General features: G+C 41.8%; 2 protein-coding genes and 1 long non-coding RNA gene across 7 annotated transcripts in view; 1 reads left to right on the forward strand and 2 right to left on the reverse strand.

The window, feature by feature from the left end:
* The window catches only part of brpf3b (bromodomain and PHD finger containing, 3b), a 74,744-nt gene extending 66,706 nt beyond the window's left edge, over positions 1-8,038 (reverse strand). The window contains exon 1 of one of the 5 annotated variants that reach the window (XM_086011352.1): positions 7,538-8,038. The gene's annotated coding sequence lies outside the window, so the exon portion shown is untranslated. Of the gene's footprint in view, positions 1-5,735; positions 6,192-6,246; positions 6,344-6,394; positions 6,599-6,762; positions 6,853-7,537 lie in introns of those variants that run through there. The other 4 variants (XM_086011350.1, XM_086011351.1, XM_086011354.1 and 1 more) reach the window with 4 other exon arrangements.
* On the forward strand, positions 6,901-14,767 carry LOC147105217 (uncharacterized). Its single transcript, XR_015081712.1, has 2 exons — positions 6,901-6,991; positions 14,087-14,767. It is a non-coding gene; the product is annotated as an uncharacterized LOC147105217 (long non-coding RNA).
* Positions 14,768-16,193: 1,426 nt separating this feature from the next.
* LOC147105218 (mitogen-activated protein kinase 14) overlaps positions 16,194-24,630 on the reverse strand; it is a 182,206-nt gene continuing 173,769 nt past the window's right edge. Inside the window, exons 11-12 of the mRNA XM_086011360.1 lie at positions 23,161-23,334; positions 16,194-18,152 (exon numbers count right to left, since the gene is read on the reverse strand). Coding sequence (XP_085867486.1) covers positions 18,079-18,152; positions 23,161-23,334 — 248 coding nt within the window. The 3' untranslated portion in view covers positions 16,194-18,078. The remainder of the gene's footprint in view (positions 18,153-23,160; positions 23,335-24,630) is intronic.

The raw sequence follows: 24,630 nt of genomic DNA on the forward strand, positions 1-24,630 counted from the left end.
TTAATAAACTTGCAAAATGGGCATATAATTGGCAAATGAATTTCAACATAGATAAATGAGGTGTATCACATTTTGGTAAGAAAAATAAGGCGGTCACATATTACTTGGAAAATAAGAATCTAAACAGGGTAGAGGAGCAAAGGGATCTGGGCGTACAAATACACAAATCACTAAAAGCTGCGAAACAGGTCAATAAGGCCGTAGCAAAAGAAAACAAAGCACTAGGGTTTATTTCTAGAGGGCCAGAATTGAAAAGTAGAGAGGTTATGCTAAACTTGTATCAAACCTTGGTTAGACCACACTTGGCGTACTGTGTACAGTTCTGGTCACCATATTAGAAAAAGGATATAGAGGCACTGGAGAGCGCGCAAAAAAAGATTTACAGTACAAGGATGATACCAGAAATGTGAGGTTATACCGATCAGGAAAAGATGAACTGGCTGGGTCTCTTTTTTCTTGAAGAGAGAAGTCAGAGGGGTGACTTAATAGAGGTCTTTAAAATTATGAAAGGTTTTGATAGAATAGACACAGAGTGTGTTTCCACTTGTGGGGAAGAGCAAAACTAGAAGCGATCAGTATAAGATAGTCACCAAGAAATAAAATAGGAAATTCAGAAGAAACTTCTTTACCCAGAGTGGTGAGAATGTGGAACTCGCTACCACAGGGAGTAGTCGAGGTGATTAGTTTAGATGCATTTAAGGGGAAGCTAGATAAGCATATGAGGGAGAAGGGAATCGAGGGTAATGTGGGTAGAATGGGAGGAGGCGCGACTGGAGCATAAACGCCGACATGGACTGGTTGGGCCAAATGGTGGTTTCTGTGCTGTATATTTTAAAGTAATCTTTAGATTTAAATGGAGGCTCAATGGCAGCTCGTGAGGCCTATAAAAATGTGAATCTCCAATGTGGCCATGTCTCCAAAATTCTCTCACTATATAATGCAATGCCATCGAAGGAAGGAGAGCTGTACATCTGTGACTGATGGCATGCTATCAACACAAAAGTGCCTTGTGATCGTATTAAAACGCAACAGGGAAATTAGATACAGACAGTATAAACTAATTATGCTCAATAGTTAAGGCAAGTGTGCATCGTATATTCAGTCTGGACAAAAATTGTGTAAACTGATTCAAGCTCTCCCATTACAGTCCTTGTCCAAAGTGACAACTTCAGAAGGCATGTGAAGTGGATAAATCCAGCTAATCTGTAACTCGGTCTCTGATAAATTCTGAACTCTCTGAAACAAAGTGCAAAAGTCAGGGCACTAGAATTAGTCAAAAGACTGGATGTTCAATTGTATGCATAGGTTGGGAGGGCGAGCACGCGCCCCTCCTCTTTGTGACGTGCCTTGATTAAAAGGTGCTATATAAATGCAAATTCTCATTAACATTCACAGAAGTTAAATGTCATCTCCATCACCACCAGTAAAAACCACTATTTACTCCTGATGGAAATTATCTGCAATATGATGTCACAGACATCCCAAGATTTCGATTCCATCTCTCCAATGATTTGCATTTGCACAGAAATATATTGTACCAGAACTTTATTGGCAATCCTTTTGTTACCAGTAGGTGTGGAGGAGAAGGCGGTGAAAAGAGAATGTTTATAACACTAGAGATAGAAAAAAAAAGTGAAGAAATTGTTAAAAAGGAAATAAGTCATACAAACAGGAAATTAAAAAGCATCAAAGAAAATGTCAGGGGAAAAAAATTATTTGAAAGGGTATTAGAAACCTCCCGATAGCTAAGTTGGTAAATTAACTGCCCAGTGTGCAACTGTGCCACATTAACAAGATGATCCCAGATCCAAACTGCAGCCTCCATACCCTGCTAATCTGTCCTCAAAGCCCGTGTTCTATTTGCACCTACATTTATTGTTTGCTAGTTTGTCATGTTTAGATTTTGTGGATCGAGAGGCTAGGAAAGTACTATTTTTAAGCTCGGTCATCTCACTGGTGATAAAGAAAGAAAAATGTGCATTTACATAGCACCTTTCACAACCACTGGATGTTCCAACGCACTTTACAGCCAAGTAAGTACTTTTTTTTTTTGGACGTGTGGTCACTCTTGTAATGTAGGAAATCAAAACACCATAATCTAATAGTATGAACAATTTAAAATAGGGATTTATACTTCATTGGTGAACCTCTAACTCCAATGTATGGGCTATGCAGACATGTGAACAAAAGATTTGGCCACCATGGTCTGGACTCTCATGAAGCCAAGGCCTGTGGAACGACCTTCACAGTAGTCAACAACTTCAGGAGGAGTTATGGATAAGGATAATAAATATCAACTTAACTTGAGCATGCATCAAATAAATGTCTCAGCCTCTCGTACAATCTTCTAACAAGCAGATGTGCCCCACCAACACCCCCTTTCTGTTTCAATGTATAAAAATGCATCAAATTGACCTGGTTTAAATCTGTGGTGCAATCTTTACTATTCTGGCTTTCAAATTTGCTTTAAATATGACCTTTGGCATCTGTTTCAAGGCAATCAACATTTAGCTTTTTTAGAAGTTTGTCCCATTGCCCATGGGAGTAAGAAAAAACAAAAAGGAAAAGAAAGATATATTAAAAGGAGAGGAAAGATATATTAAATAAAAACAAAGTTAAAATGAAAATAAAGTGGAATGGGGGGGGCAGAAAAGTATGGAGCACAAAATTAAAGGGTTTAAAAATTGTACTTTCAGCATTTATTTCAGTTACATATAGAGTTATTAAAGTAACTTCTGCCATTGGGTAGCTGTATTGGTGTGATATTAGTGGTTGGTTCAACATCACAATGCATGCACTCAATTTTAGCCTGCCAGAGAGAGCCAGTCAATAATGACAGTCTCTGTCCAGAAGCTAGTACAGCAGTATCTTTTTAGTCATGTGCTTTAATAAATTAAATCTGCTTACAATACACTAACTGTTGAGTATTCAGTCACAACTGCACCTATGATTGATTCGATATTTAGTACCGAAATGCCAGGAAAGTTCTATTGTTCTATTGTTGTACATATCACTTCCAATCCGACATTCTTTATCACTTCCCAAAATTAAAATTCACACAGTTGTAACAAAAATACTTCAATGCTGAAGTTTTTTTTTCTTTTCTTGCCAATTTTGCCCCCTCTCTGCAGGCATTGATTGTTCCAATGCTACCAGCACCCCCTTGTTCCTTGTGTGAAAATCCATTATTTGTGTGCGAGCCTCAGCAGCAAGTGTCAATAGGCTATTCAACCACAAGGAATTCCGCAAATGAGCCAGAACCAATCTTCATTCGGCACCCACAGCAGGGGGTTGCTGGATAGCAATCAAGAATTTTCCCCTCACTAACCCGGGGAGACTGAGGCCAACTGTAATGCACCTAAAACTTGTGACCAAGTAATTCAGCATAGACTGGACATCCAACCTCAGACTTTCCTCATTTGTATGGCTTAGCTGCTTATTCGAGAAACTCACTAAACACTGGGGGGGGGCCTTCCCCAAATGCTAGTTGAGAGAGGAGAGATTTTTAAAAAAAACAGACACACTCAAACCGACTGGAGCAAACACCATCAGTGCTTTCACATTCATTCTAGGTAATTTATGAACACACAAGTCTGTTACACAAAATTGTAAAACTTACACCACATACACAGACATAATAAAACACAAATCTGAAACTTTTTCAAATCATACATGTCATGGTCATTGCCTGTCCCCCTCTTCAGGCAAGAACTTTACGGAGTACAAAGTGCAGGTTGCAACGAAACAGGATAGAAAATGAAAAGAGAAGCACATTAGACCCAAGTAACAACAGAAAAGAGAATTAAAAGAAATCCTTAAGACAAGAAAACAACGGACAATAAAAGTTAGTACGATAAAGTAGTTCCTTCTGTTTAAAGAAACTGAAAAGCAGAAAATGTTCATCTAATAACTAGAACACTATATTGACATGTACAATCTTTAGCCCAGCTTGTGGCTCCTCAAACTGTAATTAAAGTTTTAACTTTAGCACACAGTATTGGGTAATAATGCTGCTTTAGAACTTTTTCCTGTTTATTTGACCAATATCTATATTTGAAAATAAAAGGTCTTCATTCTCATTTCGGTCAGAATGAGAAATAATTAAGGAATTGCAACATACGATGGTTTTATATCTTCCCCAGCTCCCAATCCATTCAAAAAATTGTAACTTATGATTAGGTGGTAAACTATTAACTGACTTGTTACCAATCACTAAGTTTTGATACAGTAGTTGATATTGGAATGTAAAATTCATATTAATCTTGACCTATCATATTGTACACGTTAAATAATTGCATCATATAGGTTAAATCACTAAGAACTACAATAAAATTATAATCACGTTTCTGATTTAAAATGAAATTTCTACATTAATGAATGCTTTCTTTCCTCTAAACAATAGCATACTTATGATCACAAGCAGCTACCAGCTAATTAACTGATTCTGTTTTACATACAGCTCATCAGATAACCAATTTTAAATTAAATCTTTCTGCTTCTCCCCATCCCAAAACACCCAATAGCTGAAGCTGAACACATCATAGGTAAAGTCCAGACCGAGAGGCAAACAGAGAAATTCCTACAGTACTTTTACATTTCTAATAATAGGAACCAAAAGGATATCCTGAGGGGGAAAAGGACAGAGGGGAATGTTTTTGTTGTTGCACAACTATATACCTGTACTGGCATTTGTGATCGACGAGAGCACAGTAAAATCCATCTATATATTTAATGCAATCACCCAATCATTGAATTGTTAATTTCTAGACCTCTATTTACACAGTGCTTTTTTTTCCCCATTTGGAATTGACAGGGAGATCTGGAATACGAGAGATAATTTGCTGATGTAGGCAACATGTAGAAGGGCAAACTGATCACGATTTATTTTATTGTAACTGACCTCTCCCAAGTCAGAAACTCTGTTTATACCCTATAATCTGAGAGGTACATCAATATTCAGTGTTACATTTGAAACAAAGGCAACATATCTCCATCAGAGATGACTGTATGGAATATTCGTGTCACTTCCCAAGTTATAAAAATAAACTACTCACACTCCTTCCTCTAGAAATGTCATAATTGGTTCCACATTTCAAACTTCAATGTTTAACTCCCTGCTATCCAAAAGTTTAGAACTACAAAAATGCTTGAGAAGCATACCATGCTATATGGCCATGACATGTAATATCGACACAATTCAATTTATTTTAATACATTTACAAATTATTAAAAGCCAACATATCAGCATTTAATAACAAAGACACTAATTTTAATCAGACAAAAGACATTTTACTTGCGGAAGATTCTTCAAAATGCAAATCTATAAATTGTTAATTAATAGCATCATTACAATTACCATATAGATGTTTTAATTGAGGACAACAGACATAAGGGAAGGCTTCAATTTAAATGCTGTTTGCAATGAGTTTATATTATTTGAAATGCCTTGTACAATATATTGGTGTTCCTGTCAATGTAAACCACCAGTAAAATACTAAAATCTAATTTTATGTGATTTGAAATGTGAGGATTTTTTTTCGAAAGAGTAACTCGCTTTATGACTTCACAAATTATGTAGGTCCAACACTCCATAAACGTGGTCAATTCTCAGCAAGTCGTCGTCGAGGATGACTTGATTATAGTAATTCTCACCCAGGACGCTTGCATTATAGATTCGAGCGTTGTGTATGTTATTATTTACTAGCGTTTCATTAACAAGAATGCCTGTTGTTTACCTCTTGTACAAAACGTTCAAGCCAAAAAAAATATAGGGGCTACGCTACACAAAAAAATGCCAAGTGTTCAAAAAAACATAACACTTCGTAGTAAAACAACGGGGAAAACCGGGCATCAGATTTAAAGCAATCGTTCAGTGTACCAATATCCTCGTCCTGTGAAATATATATAAAAATATAAGCGTGTGCTTTATTCCAAAAGTTGGACCCGTTGTCATATTACTGTGTGCTGCACATTGTTGACGTGGCCTGAGGTCCCAGCTCAGTCCTTTGTCTGGCGGTGCACCTCCTCTGTGCGGGACACCGGTAAACTGGCGGCTCTGTCGATTCGGCATCGACTTCAAGGCGAGCTCAGCTGCTCGATGACGTAGAAGGCATCGAGGGTCAAAAGGTGGCTGACGTCACTGCAGCAAATCATTTTCCCGGGCGCGTTTGAATTTACCTTCGGTCGGCAGAGACACCCACCCCCCAGGCCGCGATAAAACACGCAACAACAAAAAAATTCCCCCACCCGCCACACCAAAAAATATCCGAGCTTGAAGGCATGATTCACAACCCCCTTGTCCACGCCAACCGCCATCAGGGGGAATTTTGTAGAATTTTTTTTTCTTCAACTCCCCCTCCACCCCCCCCTTTTTTAAAAAGCCGGCTCGACCTACCTTGCTAACGGATGTATCCCAGCACGTGGATGATCGACGGCCGCGCCAGCCAATCGGCGCCAACGGTGACGTTGCCGGGCACGAATCAAGAAAGGAGCTGCTCGTCACCGACCAATCAGCGCGGAGCGGGGGCGGGACTTTCAGCCCCCCCGCCAAAGGTTCGGTTGGACGGAGAGAATTTACTGTAGAACAAGATGGCGGCTATTTCCACAACAAGCGACCCCCAACGCATATTAATTACAGACCTCTAACAGGCTGACCCGAGTGCGTTTCACTCGCCGGCGGCAGCGCATCACAAAGCTCGCAGCTTCACTTTCCAACCCACAGGCAAACAAGCGCGCAACAAAAAAAAACCCCCCTCCATTTACCTTGTATGCGAAACGAGCTAAGTCGGAGAGAGAGAAAAAAAATCCCCCCTCCGGGACACAATTATTAATGGCACCAGAAGCTATCTGCCGTTCGATGGCCGCTGTTCAACGCCAAAAATGTCGTCCTCTTCGACCGGAGCGCTTCATAGTGCGCCCGAGGATGTTTCGTCGGAGCCCCGGCGACGACAAAAAAGACGGGACTTTAATGGAGATTTGAGTGCAAGGAAGAGTACGTAAGATAGCGGTAGAAACGCGAACCCTTGCCGCTGGTCGGGCGCGGGGGGAGGGGAGGGGAGGGAAAGCTCTTTTCAATCACAGACCGGACACGCCCCTGCGCATGACCCGAGCAAACGCGGAAACCCCGTGCAGAGGCGGTAAGCAGGAGCAAGGGCGCGGGAGGCCGGCGTGGCCCCGGGGGGGGGGGCTGGCTGTGGGAGCAGGCACGGCTGGGGTGGGGACTGCTCCCCAACAACACCGCCGCTTCCTCACAATCACTGGCGGAGGAGCTGTGAGTCTCAGCGCCGTGTTGATGTTGTCCGCGCTTCGAATAATGGGCAGGCTGTGTAAACCTGCTTCGCATAATGGCCAGTCCACACCCATTATTTGGTGGTTTTAATTATTCCTCCCTGCGTGCGCTTCCCCCCCCCCCCCAACCCCCGTGTTAATCACAGCAATGTTAGAATTATGAAGAATAAAAACCCCATTTTAAAACCAGGGAGTTGTCTCTCAGGCTTCAGAAAGTACATCTTGAAAGCAAGATAGGGGATTGCCACACCTCATGAGTAGGACTCCGCTAGTTTCCAACGAGGACCGCTCAGTACCGTGCAAGAAAACATCAGGATACTCCAAATTGGATTACACATTTTATCTTCAAATTGTTGTGCACTTTCCACCTCCCAGGGGTGTGTTTAGCTTTTTCGTTTTGTTCTTTGGATTTTAGTAATTCACTGTTAATCGTCGAGTTTGAATTAGGCCATTTGAAATGTGTTCTGGAGACAGCGAGTTACTTGGAGTGCAATCTGCTGACACGAGTAGGCGGTGGGGAGTGGTTCTCCTGCCTGGCTCCCGACAAAATTGTTCCGCGACGGAAAGAAATTGTGGTTAGTAATGGAAGTTTTGGTTGACCTCGCAGCTTCACTCGAAGTGTGTTAGTGTGTCCGGCACGGGATGCTATTCCCGGAATGGGGCAGAACCTGGCCAAACATCGACAATAAACAGATCTTTAGCGTATAAACTGGTTGTAAATAAGGAGCGGGACATTAAGCCATATGATTACCATTGACCAATGAGATTACTTCAAAGTGACACCCCCTCATCACGTGATTTCTATTAGCCAATAAGCTGGCGCAAAAAATAATGCCTTTTTTAAAAAGATTTTAAAAACCAAAACCAAGTTGAACATGCCTGGTTACAGAACACTAAGAAACCGTGTTAGGTTTTCAAACTGCCATTCGGGATGGTTTGTGTTAAGTGATTTGATTACAATTTAAACTATGTTGTCCCCAATAGTCTGTGGACGGTCAACGAAATGTTGGCTTTGTTAGGTGATACATACGTCACTACATAGCGCACTGCTGTATAATTTGAAACCCCATTAGACTAGGCAAAGTCCTTCCCATCAAGTTGTCATCTAACAATCCAAATTAATTCAGATAAAACATTCACCTCAGTGATTATTAATTAGCTGTTGAAGATGCACTTCACAATTAATCTACCCGAGGTCAGCATATTTTAGGTTGCATATACAAAACACTTTCAATATTTTCTTGGTTCGTTTTCAATAAAATTTGATATATACAATCTTTTTATAGAGTTCACTTGACATTTACTATACTTTGCCTCAGGCACTTTAGAAGACATATTAAGCCATAGTTTATATATTTCCATGTACTTAGTGTTGCATTTTGCCTCGGGGCTAGTCAAGATGTGGTTGCTCCATCATTATAGTAGTGTGTCCATTTTATTCGAGGATGTCTGTGCCAACAACTAGGGAGCGTGGTAGATAAGTGCATTGATGACTATGCAGGCCAATATGTGATTAACATTGTTTACCCCCCACAAGTCTCTCATAACCGTGTTCCAGGGGACACGGGTTTCTCCTATTCTCCTGAGGATGTAACTGGTAGAATAGATAAGGGAGAACCAGTGAATGTGGTGTATTTGGACTTTCAGAAGGCTTTCGATAAGGTCCCGCATAAGAGATTAGCGTGCAAAGTTAAAGCACATGGGATTGGGGGTAAGGTACTGACTTGGATAGAGAACTGGTTGGCAGACAGAAAGCAAAGAGTTGGAATAAACAGGTCTTTTTCCGAGTGGCAGGCAGTGACTAGTGGGGTACCGCAGGGATCAGTGCTAGGACCCCAGCTATTCACAATCTATATTAATGATCTAGACGAGGGAACTAGATGTAATATCTCCAAGTTTGCAGACGACACAAAGCTGGGTGGGCGTGTGTGCTGTGAGGAGGATGCAGAGAAAATCCAGTATGATTTGGACAGGTTGGGTGATTGGGCAGAAGCATAGCAGATGCAGTATAATGTGGATAAATGCGAGGTTATCCACTTTGGTGGCAAAAACAAGGCGGCAGATTATTATCTGAACGGCCATAGATTGGGAGAAGGGGAAGTGCAACGAGACCTGGGTGTCCTTGTGCACCAGTCGCTGAAGGTAAGCATGCAGGTGCAGCAGGCGGTTAAGAAGGCAAATGGTATGTTGGCCTTCATAGCGAGAGGATTCGAGTACAGGAGCAAGGATGTCTTGTTGCAATTGTACAGGGCCTTGGTGAGACCACACCTTGAGTATTGTGTGCAGTTTTGGTCGCCTTATCTGAGGAAGGATGTTCTTGCCATGGAGGGAGTGCAGCGAAGATTCACCAGACTGATACCTGGGATGGCAGGAATGACGTATGAGGAGAGATTGGGTCGATTGGGCTTATATTCGCTGGAGTTCAGAAGAATGAGCGGGTATCTCATTGAAACTTATAAAATTCTAACCGGACGAAACAGACTAGATGCAGGAAGGATGTTCCCGGTGACGAGGGAGTCCAGAACCAGGGGTCACAGTCTAAGGATAAGGGGCAAGCCATTTAGGACTGACATGAGGAGGAATTTCTTCACCCAGAGAGTGGTGAACCTGGGGAATTCTCTACCACAGGAGGCAGTGGAGGCCAATTCATTAAATATATTCAAGAAGGAGTTAGATATATTTCTTAAGGCTAAAGGGATCAAGGGATATGGAGAGAAAGCAGGGACAGGGTACTGAGTTTGGATGATCAGCCATGATCTCATTGAATGGCGGAACAGGCTCAAGGGGCCGAATGGCCTACTGCTGCTCCTATCTTCTATGTTTCTATGTTCCTCAAAACTTTCATGCAGTGTTAAACTAAAATGGAGCTTTCCATTTCTGCTAGGGAAATTGTGTCCACCACATCCCATTACAAGTATACTTTCTGTCAGCTGGTTACAGAGTTGTAGTTCATACTTGGGAGATAGTGATGTGTGAACCTTCTGCCCTCTTTCCCCGCCCCCGCCCTCCTTGAGAAATGGAAAGCAATTTTCAGGGTTCAAATTGGTCAATGGTAATAATTTGCTATCCAATTTTCTATGTTGTCCACGATAAAGCTAGTTTAATCTCTGCTACGGTCACAAAAAGTCAACTGGTGGAGAAGTCTGCAACTCAATTATTGTACCCTCTTAGCTGAAGAAAGTCTTGTGGAAACATTTGGATGAAAGAAAGGGAAATTATTTCAGGTTTTTCAAATGAATCTGTAATATGTCATCAATTCTTCCAACAAGGTTCATAGTTATGGTATCATCTTGCGTGAGATTTTCTAAAACCATGGAGTTGGGGATTTAAAATTCAACTTGCGGTATAGACCCACCAAACAGTGGAAGGAAATTGGAGGAAGAAATATGTAGGCAAATTTAGGAGGTGAGTAGCAGGCATAGAATAATAATCATGGGAGATTTCAACTACCCCCAAATAAACTGGCAGGAAGTAGCAGCGAAAGGAGAAAAGGGAATCGAGTTTTTACAGTGTATACCGGTCTCCTTTCTCACTCCGTCCATAAGAAGTCCAACAAGAAAAGAATCTTCTCTCCCACATGGCCGCTGTCTTCCATTCTACCAGCGCAATTCACACTCCATCTAGAGCCATCCTTTGTTTCTTAACCTGACCCATTACCATCTCCTCTTGCCTTGAATATCTCTTAATCTCTCCTGCCTTCCTTCCTATCACAGACCTTCCCTTTTGTTCTTTCATTCCCCTCCCCCATTTCCCAGCCCCTACACTTGCTTAATAATCTGTTCCATTTCCTGCTTTTTTCCAGTTCTGACGAAAGGTCATCGACCTGAAATGTTAATTCTGTTTCTCTCTTCACAGATGCTGCCTGACCTGCTGAGTATCTCCAGCATTTTCTGATTTTATTTCAGATTTCCAGCATCTGCAGTAATTTCTTTGTGTAAGAAAAGAATCACTGTTGGTCTTGCAATGGGTAATGAACGAGAACAGATGGAGGTAAAAGTAGGAAAGCATCTCGGTAGTAGTGTTCACTACATAGTAAGGTTCAAGATTAGAATCGAGAGTGACATAAGTAGGACAAAGACTACGGTAATAGATTGGAAAAGAGCAAATTATGAGAAAATGAGGATGGAACTAAAGAAGGTAAACTGGGAGAAAATCTTGGAAAAACAAAGAGACAGAAAGACAGTGGGAAATCTTTAAAAGGGTAATCAATAGAGCTCAAGAGAAATGTATTCCACAAAAAGCCAAAAGCAAGCAAGTTAATTATGGGGCACCATGGATGAATAAAGAACTAAAGGAAAATTGAATCCAAAGAAAAAGACATAAGTACTTGGATACTAAAGGAGAGGACAAAAGGGACTATGAGGAACTTAGGAGAGAAGTTTAAAAAATATACCATCAGTAAGACAAAAAAATTATAAAATCAAATGATCAAGGAATATAAAAAGAAATAATCGGGTTCTATAGACACGACACGTAAATAAAAAAAGGTAAATTAAAGTAGGGCTAGGGCCACTAAAGGATGAGCTAGATAAACTCCGATAATGACAGAGAAATGGCAGAAGTACTGAATAACTACTTTGCCTCAGTTTTTAACTAATAGATAACAAAACAGACATTTCCCTAGAGGATCATTGTTTAAAAAAATTAATACAGTTGGGATAGAAAGAGTGAAAATAATTGACAAACTAGCAAAACTAAAAGAGGATAAAACCCCAGGTCCGGATGGTATGCACCTATGTATACTCAAGATAAAACTAGGGAGGAGATAGCAGAGACACTAGTTTATGTATATATACACAAAAGTTCCATAGATGATAAGGTAGTGCCAGAGGACTGACGGAGAGCTAATGTTCCAATGTACAAAAAGGGAGATAGAACAAAACCTGGGAACTATATAGACCAGTCAGCTTAATGTCAGTGATAGGAAAGATACTGGAATCTATACTAAAAGAAGTGATAGAGGAGCATGTAGAAAAATAGGAGGAGTAGTAGGCCATTCGGCCCTGCTCCGCTATTCAATATGATCATGGTTGATCCTCTATCAATACCATATTCCTGCTCTCTCCCCATACCCCTTGATGCCTTTTGTGTCTAGAAATCTATCTAGCTCCTTCATTATATTCAGTGACTTGGCCTCCACAGCCTTCTGTGTTAGAGAATTCCACAGGTTCACCACCCTCTGAGTGAAGAAATTTCTCATTTCAAGTAGAAATAGAAAATATAATTTAAAAAAGTCAGCATAGATTCCGAAAGACTAAGTCATGCATCACTAACCTGATTGAAGAGGTAATGGCAAGAGTAATGTAGAAGATGTCACACATGGATTTTCAAAAGGCCTTTGATAGGTACCACATGGTAGGTTCATGATAAAGTTTAGGGTATGTGGAGTCAGGAGGCAAATAATGGATAGCAAATTGGCTAAAAAAATAGCAGAGAGTAGGGGTAAAGGGTAGTTTATTCAGATTGGAGGAAGTTAGAAAGCAGCGTTTCACAAGGATCAGTGCTGGGACCACTGTTACTCACCAAAGCCTTTCTACCATCTACAAGGCACAAGTCAGGAGTGTGATGGAATACTCTCCACTTGCCTGGATGAGTGCAGCTCCAACAACACTCAAGAAGCTCGACACCATCCAGGACAAAGCAGCCCGCTTGATTGGCACCCCATCTACCACCTTAAACATTCACTCCCTCCACCACCGGCACCGTGGCTACAGTGTGTACCATCTAAAAGATGCACTGCAGCAACTCCCAAACCCAGGACCTCTTTCACCTAGAAGGACAAGGGCAGCAGGCGCATGGGAACACCACCACCTCCAAGTTCCCCTCCAAGTCACACACCATCCTGACTTAGAAGTATAGCGCCGATCCTTCATCGTCGCTGGGTCAAAATTCTGGAACTCCCTAACGGTACTGTGGGAGTACCTTCACCACACGGACTGCTGCAATTCAAGAAGGTGGCTCACCACCACCTTCTCGAGGGCAATTAGGGGTGGGCAATAAAGGCTGGCCTCACCAGCGATGCCCACATCCCATAAACGAATATAAAAAAAAATGAGAACTGAGAGATTACAGCTATCGGGAAAGATTGAACAGATTGAGGCTTAGAAAAGAGACTATGTAGAGGAGATCTGACAGAGGTTGTTAAAATTATGAATGGGTTGGGTAGGGTAGTTGTGGAGAGAATGTTTCTACTTGTGGGAGAATCCAAAACTAGGGGCCATAAATACAAGATAGTTACTAATAAATCCAATAAGGAAATAAGAAATGTCTTTACTCGAGAGTGGTTAGAATATGGAACTCGCTACCACAGGAAGTTGTTGAGGCAAATAGCTTGGATACTATCAAAAGGAAATTAAACAAGTACATGAGAGAAAAGGGTATAGAATGATATGCTGAAAGGCTGAGATGAGATGGATTGAATGGGAGGAGAGTCGTGTAGCTTATAAACACCAGCATAGATTGGTTAGGCTGAATGACCTGTTTCGGTGCTGTATATTCTATGCAACGTCTAAGCTGCATTTTTGTCTTGAGGACTGCATTAAAAATGCATGGCTGAAATCCTATGCCACTAAAGAGAAAACCTCAGACTCTAATCACATCTACTGAGACCCAATGGGGGAGCTGTCTTTTTATGACTATGGCAGAGATTAGAGTGGGCAATGCAGAAAACTGGATAGGAAATTACTACATTGACTAATTTGAGCCCTGGCAATTGCTCTCCATCTGTTATGCTATGGAGTGGGGGAGGAGGGAAGAAGAATCACATGCCTCACAATTATTTCCTTATTATAAACTACAGATATGATGCGAGAGGAAGTCCATTCCAGGATCTCAGCTTTCACCTGTTGAATCTTCTCAGGGTATTTCTGTAATATATAAAATGGTGGCTCGTGAGGAATGTTCTGACGAGTCACGAGGATGGAGGGCTCCATAATATGTAATGCAAATTGCTGTCTTTGTTACTGTTACATTGGAACACAGGAATGTACAAAATCAGAAGATACTATTGCAGTCCATCTGACCAGTTCAAAATATATTTTGTCTTGCATCTCAATTGTTTATTTTGCCAAAAAACCTATTGAGCTTCCACTTGAATTTGCCAATATTATCCAAGTAAACACACTCTGGGAAATCTGTCCCATATATTCAGTACCTTCTGCGAGAAATAGTTTCATTTTAAATTATGTTCACCTTCCCTCTTCTGAGCTTGAATCCATGTCCCCAGGTTGTAGTGTACTTCAATGTTATTATCCAATATTGATACAATATTTTACAAAACAGATTAAATAAAGAATGGTAGACAAATCAAGGGCCCAGTTTATTCCCCGAGTGATTAATCAGGAGTTATGAAGTTTCCTTAACATGTACTGACTTGGATACTCCACATGTACTGACTTGGATACTCCACTGTGTATTCTGTTTACATGACTTATGTGGTGGGGTCACTTTGTAATAAACATACTCAAATTAACAACAACAACTTGCATTTATATAGCATTTTTAACAGAACAATAGCCCAAGGTGCTTCACAGAGGCTTAAGGAAAGAAATTGGATTCCAAACCAAAGAAGAAAATATTAAGAGGGGTGACAAAGCTTGGTAAAAGAAGTGTTACCACCCCTGCTCCGCTTTCAGTTAAGTATTTAAAAAAGAATCTTACCTATTGAGGACTGCCGGTTAGGCCGCATGTAGACCTGGTTATTCTGAACACAGCCAGCTCAGTGTCGGCTGTGTGCAGGGCAGCTCAATTTTGAGAAGGGGGCCTCAAGCGGGCACTGGGTCCCCTATTTGCATAAGCAAAGAGCCTCATGCCTGATTGCGGCATGGACCCTGGATGCCTATATGGGAGCCTTTACCAATATGGCAGAGGGCAGAATGTGCATGCGCACGCCAGCTGCCATATTGGATACTTAGGTGCTTGTTTTATGCTTGTAAAACTGGTGTGGCATCAACAAATTTCTAGGACCCAAGTCCAAGACTACCCATGATCAAAACAGCAGGTGATCATCTCATTCAATAAAAGTTAGTGATTGTGATATAGTAGTCATTCTTATGGGATGTGCACACTTTAAAAAAAAAAACTGACATTCCACAAACAATACAAAAGCATTTGTAATTTTTACATTTCCTCTAAAAGCACTTGTTCAGTCATCAGCAGAGTGACATGAAAGAACACTCCACTGGACCTATTGGTATTAAAATGCTTATAACACAGAGAAAGAAACAAAGGTGCAATTTTTCAACACAGACATGACGTACAGTAAACTTGGTAATGCATTATCCTTGACTTACAAGAAAGAAATCAACATAAAAGTCCAGTTAGATAGTTTTGACGTGCACTATTTTGATGAGGCAGAGTAAAACAGCACTTTGTTATCTCACCAGGCTTAGCCAGTACCAACTGTTCTAGTTTCTAGCTTCCTATTTCTCAGAGCAAAAACATCCCAGAGTTTACAAAACTATCAAAAGAGGGGTTAGACAATAAAACTTGATTCAGATTGAACTAAATTTACCTAACATTTTATGTAGCAAGTGATGCTTGTTTCTTTAGTCAGGTGATTATAAGCCAGCTATCTAGATAAGTAAAAATAAAAGCAAACATTGATCTAGTTCTTTTGAGAAACTGTCATTTTAAATGAAAGAGGTTAAATGCACCAGCTTCAATTACAAATTTCCTGCCTTGTCTAATGCCATTATCCCTGTGTTTTTCTTGGCAGCAGTTCAGTTGCTGAACCTATGATCTCCAATGGAAGTAGTTTCTAGCAAGTGAAAGTAACAGGAGACTGTTGAGTTGAATTTGTAATTATTTCCCAAGCCAAGAACTCTTATGGGCTTTACTTCATTTCCAATACATGTTTTCTGTTGACTCATAACTAGTAAAATTAAGCCATTGTCTTGATGCAAAAGTGTTTATGAAACTTTATTTTTTGGGAAGTAGAAAAAGCCCTTTCATCACAAAGAAAAAAGTAATTGCATTTATATAACACCTTACGTCTCTGAGGAATGTCCCAAAACATTTCACATATAATGAATTGCCATCACTGTTGGTATGTAGGCAAAAAGTGCAGCAATTTTAGGTATAACCATGTCTGACAAACAGCAGATGAATGACCAATTAGTCTGTTGGTGGTGTTGGTTGAGGGAAGAATTACAGAAGAACTCCCTGTTCTTCAAGTAGTGCCCACAGAACAGGCAGATGGAGCCTTGGTTGAATTTCTCATCTGAAGGCTGGTACCTCTGATGACAAAGTAATATTGCATTGTCAGAGGTGCCAGAATATCAGTGTACTAGTCATTGTTGGCTTCCATGTTTCAGACTAATCTTGTTGGTGAGTCCGAGATCCCAACATCCCAGAGATCTACATAAATTTAAAGTATGCCCAAGACATGAATAAAGAAACCTCTTTAGTTTATTTCAGCTACTGATTTTATCACATCATCTCACTTGATCCTCCTTGTATCAGAAAGCAGCAGAATAAAACTACACTAGTCTTTTGAATTAAACTTGAACCACCGAACAAATGTATTGAAAAAGTGGAAGAAAAGTAGCAGTAACACAATATATACTTTTACAGTAGTTCTTAAGTTTAGCTACTCCTTGTTTAGTAGCAAATAAACAGTTCACAATTGCTGTGCTAAACTATAAGTACTGTAATATTCTTATGTAATAATACTTTTCCTTTTCTTACTGTATAAGCTGGCCTAACACGATCTTTTTGGAGAATTTAGCTATACTCACTTTTTTTGAACAAAGCTCCTTCAAAACAAAAGGTCTGGACTGCAAATTTAGGTAACTGTTGACTACAAAAAAAAGCTGTCACTTGAGAGGGGTTTTTTAGTTGCCCAAAATTAACGTAACTTAATTTAAATCCATAGCTGAGCTTAAGGCAAGTGCTTTTCTGTGTACTTAGTTATACAAAATTAATTGATCATTCAGAATAGGTGGGTACAGAGTGGGTAGCAATGGCACTGCACTGGTCAACACACCAGAAACTTGACAATGAAAAAAAACTAACAGACCACTTTCATTAAATTTTAGCACCTTAGTGAATGACGAGTGGTATTGTCCTCAATAAAATATTCCTTGAATTCAGTGTTTTAAATTGTCATTATTCATATATGGACAATGGAGCTTCATGGTACAGAACTAAGTGGTCCACCGGGAGCAAATGTTTGGATACACTTTGCCCTAAAAGTAACTCTCCTATGTTTAAAGGGTATAAATACATGGGTGGACGTGCAATTTATACTGAAGATTTTATGACTGATTTTAACTTTCGGTAGTGGCAGAAAATGGGCAGTAGTGGATCGGCCGTCCATTATACACCGTGCCTGATTTTCCTTTTCATTGCAGTCAATAGAAAGGGAAATGGGGGCAGAGACATATATAACGGGCAGCCAATCCACTGCCACCTGTTTTCTGCCATCACCAAAAGTTAAAATCAGCCCTTTTGTCTTTACACAACTGAACATTCTGTTTATTATGCATGTTGGAAAAGTTATAAAAATGCTACCATTCACATCCAGTTTTCCTAGTAATTACTCTTACATCAATAATTTTACAGAAAGTTACCAGTTGAATTTAATCATAAGCAGTAGTTTGATTTAAATGATTAAAATCTAGAATTGATGAAATTCTGTAACTTATAAACATGCGTGCACAATTCAGAATTTTTAAACTTGATTAAAAAAAATAGTACTTTGAACACAAAAAAGATGTTAGCTTTTTCCTGCCGTGTTATTACCTCACAAACTGTGGGTCAGACTATATGGATCAGAGGGTGGTCACGAAGCTACAATGCTGTTTCCTTGGGTCTCTTTAGACTTGAAAAAGGAACAAAGCTCATCACCTCCTGAAATGCTTGTCCTGAAAATAACAGTACTATATTAAATGTCTTTCTGGCGTACATCCATAAATTTTTTTATATCTAAGCATTTTGAACAGTTTACATATGTACAGAATCTTGATTGAAGGAAACTTAATTTAAAAATTAAACAAATATGGTCCCATAGTTCTCAGCAATTTTGTTTATCCAGTAAATAATTAGTTTCCATTTTTCCCTTTTTTTTACATCCCATGAATTGATCAGTATCAATCAGTACATCAAAAAACTACAATTATAAAATATTTATATAGTGGTTGTTACAGTAACATAACCACTATGCTACCGTACAATGTCCCAGACCCCTCAATCACCATCCTTGGGTATGTCCTGTTCTACCGGCAGGACAGACCCACCAGAGGTGGCTGCACAGTGGTATACAGTTGGGAGGGAGTGGCCCTGGGAGTCCTCAACATTGACTCCGGATCCCTCCAGGTCCAGCATAGGCAAGGAAACCTGCTGATTACCACCTACCACCCTCCCTCAGCTGATGAATCAGTACTCCTCCATGTTGAAAACTACTTAGAAGAAGCACTGAGGGTAGCAAGGGCACAGAATGTACCCTGGATGGAAGACTTCAATGTCCATCACCAAGAGTGGCTTGGTAGCACCACTACTGACCGAGCTGGCCGAGTCCTGAAGACTGGGCCTGCGGCAGGCGGTGAGAGAACCAACACAAGTACAGGAAACTTTGTGCTATCCGGCACCGACGGGACCGAGCTGTTGCCATCCCATCAAAACTGCCGGACAAACCAGCGCTAATGTTGAAACATACGGAGATTTTGAGCTCCGTATCTGGCAACAAACCCTGTTGCTTAGCAACAGCTTCTAAACAGTCATCCGTACCTTGCAAACATCTCTGTAACTTAGCAACAGCTTCAGCGAGACCTTGCAGAGCCTGACTGGTGGAAAAAAAAGCAACGAAAAGAAAAAAAAACTAATGAAACGGCTCCTGATTTTTGCCGGTGGCTCGAGTATTCTGGACAGTTAACCTCCGGATAAACCAAAGTTTCCTGTAAAAATAAGATCTGGCAACTCAAAATGGGTGCTGTGGGCCATCTGCAGCAGCAGAATTGTATTCCACCACCACTTATGACCTCATGACCTGGCATATCCCTCTACCATTACCATCGAGCCAGGGGTGCAACCCTGGTTCAATGAGGAGTGCAGAAGAGCATACCAGGAGCAGCACTAGGTATTCTTAAAAATGAGGTGCCAAACTGGGGAAACTGCAACACAGGTCTACTTACATTCTAAACAGCAGAAGCAGCATGCTATAGACAGCTAAGCGATTCCACAACCAATGGATCAGATCAAAGCTCTGCAGTCCTGCCACATCCAGTCATGAATGGTGGTGGACAATTAAACAACTAATGTTGGAGGAAGCTCCATTAATATCCCCATCCTCAATGATGACACAAGTGCAAAAGACAAGGCTGAAACATTTGCAACCATCTTCAGCCAGAAGGGCTGAGTGGATGATCCATCTCAGCCTCCTACTGAGGTCCCCACCATCACAGAAGCCAGTCTTCAGTCAATTCGATTCACTCCACATGACATTAAGAAAGGGCTGAGCGTATTGGATACAGCAAAGGCTATGAGCCCCGACAACATCCTGGCTGTCGTGCTGAAGACTTCTGCTCCAGAACTAGCCGTGCCTCTAGCCAAGCTGTCCCAGTACAGCTACAACACTGGCATTTTCCCGACAATGTGGGAAATTGCCCGGGTATGTCATGTCCATAAAAAGCAGAACAAATCCAATCCAGCCAATTACCGCCTCATCAGCCTACTCTCAATCATCAGCAAAGTGATGGAAGGTGTCGTCAACAGTGCTATCAAGTGGCAGTTACTCACCAATAACCTGCTCACCGTTGCTCAGTTTGCGTTCTGCCAGGACTACTTGGCTCCAGACCGCATTACGGCCTTGGTCCAAACATGGACAAAAGAGCTGAATTCCAGAGGTGAGGTGAGAGCGACTGCCCTTGACATCAAGGCAGCATTTGACCGAGTGTGGCATCAAGGAGCCCTGGTAAAGTTGAAGTCAATGGGAATCAGGGAGAAAACTCTCCACTGGCTGGAGTCATACCTAGCACAATGGAAGATGGTTGTGGTTACTGGAGGTCAATCACCTTAGCCCCAGCACATCGCTGCAGGAGTTCTTCAGGGCAGTGTCCTAGGCCTAACCATCTTCAGCAGCTTCATCAATGACCTTCCCTCCATCATAAGGTCAGAAGTGGGGCTGTTCACTGATGACTGCACAGTGTTCAGTTCCATTTGCAACTTCTCAGATAATGAAGCAGTCCATGCCCACATGCAGCAAGACCTGGACGACATTCAGGCTTGGTCTGATAAGTGGCAAGTAACATTCGTGCCACACAAGTGCCAGGCAATGACTATCTCCAACAAGTGAAAGTCTATGGCCAGAAATTTGCCTACCTGGGCGGGTCCGGTGCAGGCGTTGTCTGTGGCAGGTTGCAACCCCATTGCTGGCTCCATCCCGCTGTTGAAAATGAACTTACCTTAATGGGGCCTATTAAGCCCGCCCAGCGTGTTACCTGGCCCAATGAGATGGAGCGGGTCTGGTGACGTCATTCATGATGTGTTTTCAGCCTGGATCTTTAAAGGGACCATGGCCACATGACATTTGAAGTTTAATGTAACATAGTGCTGTCAGTGCACTACAGCATTGGAGTGCTGCAAACACTGACAATGACTGCAGAAGCAGAGGGCAGCACCCAGGTTCTCCAATGAGTCCCTCCATATGCTTATGGAGGGATTCGGAGCATGCAGGGAGGTCCTCTTCCCTTCCCATGGGAGGAAGAGACCTCTTCAGGAGACCAAGACAGCCTGGTTGCAGATTGCAGAGGAGGTCACAAGCAGGGATGTGATCAGGAGGACCTGGGCGCTGTGCCGCAAACATTTCAATGATCTCATTAGATCAGGAAACGTTAGTACAAAGTTACACTCAACTGCATCCTGCTGTGCCTCTCATCATATCCCCATCACTCTGCCTTCCCTACCCTTGCACATCCTTACACCAACATACCTTGCAGGTCCACCTATCCCTCTTTCTACATTATCACATCCCCATCTCACTAGCCACCCCTCACACTCATCCTAGTGCAATCATACCAACTAACAAGGGTAGCCACTTGAATGTTTTATCCATTGTTCATGTAAAGATTTTGTTAATGTGTCAAACATAAAAATCTTTATTTTCAACACTTTCTGGTCTTGGACAGATTTGTGTGCATCTTTGGAAGTGGCTTAGTGAGTTGCAGTGAATGGCGAGACATAACGGTACCCCCGCAATGGTGATGAGTGTGAAAGGAATAGCTTGGTCATTGCAGGGATGCTTTATGGCGTTGGTGTAGGCTGCTGCCAACCTGGCGCATCATGTGGCAGCCATATGGGTGCACAACATAAAGTTAACTAAATCTGGCCATGATGAGGCCATCCCTGGCCTCCCAGGCAGCAGTGTGCTCGCATGCTAATCCCCTCTGTCCTGTGGAGCATCAGGTGATTGCAGAGAAGTTTGATGTTGTTGTTGGTGCTGCTGGTGTTGGGGCTCATTGTGGTCTGATTCTGAGGACCAAGGTGAGACAGTATAAATGGCACCCATGTTGATGGAATAGACAGCAGGTGAAGTACAGATGACAGAAGCATTCTGTCAATGGTGAGAGAGTTCTTCCAATGAGGTGACACTGGATGGAGACTTTGCTGGAAACACTTGCAGCCTGCAGAATCTGTGCTGGAAATGGACTGAGCAACAGCTTCTGCCTGAGGAAACTGATCATCTGTCAGGTGGGAGCTTTTACTGTACATTTGATGCTGTCAAGTAATCAGCTGGAGCAATGGCCACGGAACTCCTGCCTCATGTTGACAGACGTGGTTCCCAAGCTACGTGAATCCTGTGGCCATGCAGGGAAATTTTTTAAAGTACGTGAAAAAAGGCTTTTAAGTGCCTGTAAACTATCTGATAATCATCTCAATTGGGTCGGCAGCCACTGCCAGTCGGATAGGCTCCACGATGACGGGCGCACCTGGGGGAAAGGCATGTGGGAGCGAGATGACAGCGGGAAATAACAACTTTTCCACCTGACCTGCCATCGATTGCGCCCGCTACCACCCTGGAAAATTTCGGCTTATATCTCCAACAAGCGAGAGGCTAACCATCGCCCCTTGACGTTCAACGGCATAACCATCACCGAATCCCGCACCATTAGCATCCTGGGAGTCACCATTGACCAGAAACTTAACTGGACCAGCCACATAAATACTGTGGCTACAAGAGCACATCAGAGGCTGGATATTCTGTGTCTCCTGACTCCCCAAAGCCTTTCCACCATCTACAAGGCACAAGTCAGAAGTGTGATGGAATACTCTCCACTTGCCTGGATGAGTGCAGCTCCAACAACACTCAAGAAGCTCAACACCATCCAGGACAAAACAGCCCACTTGATTGCACTCCCTCCACATCCGGCATACCGTGACTGCAGTGTGCACCATCTACAAGATGCACTGCAGCAACTCGCCAAGGCTTCTTCGACAGCATCTCTCAAACCCGCGAACTCTACCAACTAGAATGACAAGGGCAGCAGGCGCATGGGAACACCATCACCTCCAAGTTCCCCTCCAAGTCACACACCATCCTTACTTGGAAATATATCACCGTTCCTTCATTGTCGCTGGATCAAAATCCTGGAACTCCCTAACACCACTACGGGAGTACCTTCACGGCATGGACTGCTCCGATTCAAGGCGGCGGCTCACCACCACCTTCTCAATTAGGGAAAGGCAATAAATGCTGGCCTTGCCAACGATGCCCACACCCCAGGAATGAAAAAATATATATTTTTATATATATCAATCACTTTTGTTCATTATTTCTGGGATAAGGTAACAGTTCAACATTTGCTTTAGAAATACAGACTTTCTAATGTGAAATTAAGTTGGCGTAGCTTCGTTATTAGCCATTCTATAATCACTTACTTTTCCACAGATCAACTGACAACTTCAGCTGGCCCAAAGAATCATCAAAAGGCTCAGGTTTAGTCTCGTCCTCTGGATCTCTGAACGGTTCAAAGTAGGGATGAGTCAGAGCTTCAGCAGCCGATAAACGTTTGTCTGCATCCAACACCAACATTTTCTCCAGGAGGTCCACAGCTGAGGTAAGTCATTGATATTTAAAAAAGGAGAGAGAACTTTCAACTCTTCTTCATCCAAAATTCACAATCAGAAATACATTTATGCAGCTTTCCTTTACATTTCTATTAAAATCTCAGTTAATCTATATTCTTCTATAGAAAGACAGCAACTCCACTGAGAAGAGTTGAATAAAATAGTATTTTTGGGGGGAGCAAAAGAATGGTTCTTATTCCCCATAAGATTTTACATCTCTGGTAGACCATTTTTTTCCACTTAGAGAGATGGCAGGATATAGAGCTTTAAAAATCAATAATTCTAAAACTCATCTGCTCCAAACATTAAATCCACACTAAAATTCATAAATAAAAATTAACAGTCGGTTGGCCACATAAAACTAGATTAGAAATCCTGATGAAACCAAATTTGGTTGCTGGAGTTAAGCCAAAAGCATATTAGCCTGGAAATGCCTAGGGCCTCGCTCCACTGGTGTAAGTGCAGCAGAGCAGAACCCCAGTCCATCCTCACCCAAGGCCAGATACTCCATCCCAAATTTTGGGGATTGAGTCACGTGCCTAGCCGAGGCGAGTCGCTGGTGCCTGTGAGGGTGCATCAGTGGCAGCCGCCCTGGCCTGAGCTGATATGCCCTTCTAAGCACTTTTTTTTTTTTAATCTTCAACTCCCACTGGAGCCACTCAATGCTTCAGAAGATAATTGCCCCTCCATGGTTGATTACCTTTTACTCTATAAAGAAGTCATGTCTGGTCTCAACTACTGTAGTTTGTTCCACTGAGACCTTTCAAGGGCATAAAGCAATGAATTTCCTGGCGAAGCCCCCAGGGAAGATTTGGAATGCTCCCCCACCACCCTCAGCATCCCCCTGACATGCACTCTTGGGGGTTAAAAGTCTGCCCACGGCCCCCCAGCCTGGAATTTAAAGGGCTGGTCTAAACGGGGTAGAATCCTAAGCCTATATAGGACATGCCCTCTCCACGAATTTCAAACCATTATGTTTGGATAAACTGAGGTTTATTTTATGTTTAATTTAACAATAGGGAAATAAATTATTCACTAGAAATGTGCTGTTCCACTAACTTTTTTGTGGGGGTGAGGGGGAAGTATCATATTGAATATCCTGTGACAAGTACTATCCTGTGTGATAAGGAAAATTCATAATTTAGAACGGAATCATGGTAATAAGATGTTCATGTTTAAATCTTTGTGCAGTTAGATAATCTTATAAATTTAAAAAAGCATGCAATTGATAACTGTTTAACGGTTTAATCCAGGATAGTATAAAAGGATAAAAAGATCGAT

Source organism: Somniosus microcephalus, chromosome 18 (assembly GCF_052327205.1).
Source record: "Somniosus microcephalus isolate GS21.2 chromosome 18, FLI_Smic_1.0, whole genome shotgun sequence".
NCBI classification, from domain to species: domain Eukaryota; kingdom Metazoa; phylum Chordata; class Chondrichthyes; order Squaliformes; family Somniosidae; genus Somniosus; species Somniosus microcephalus.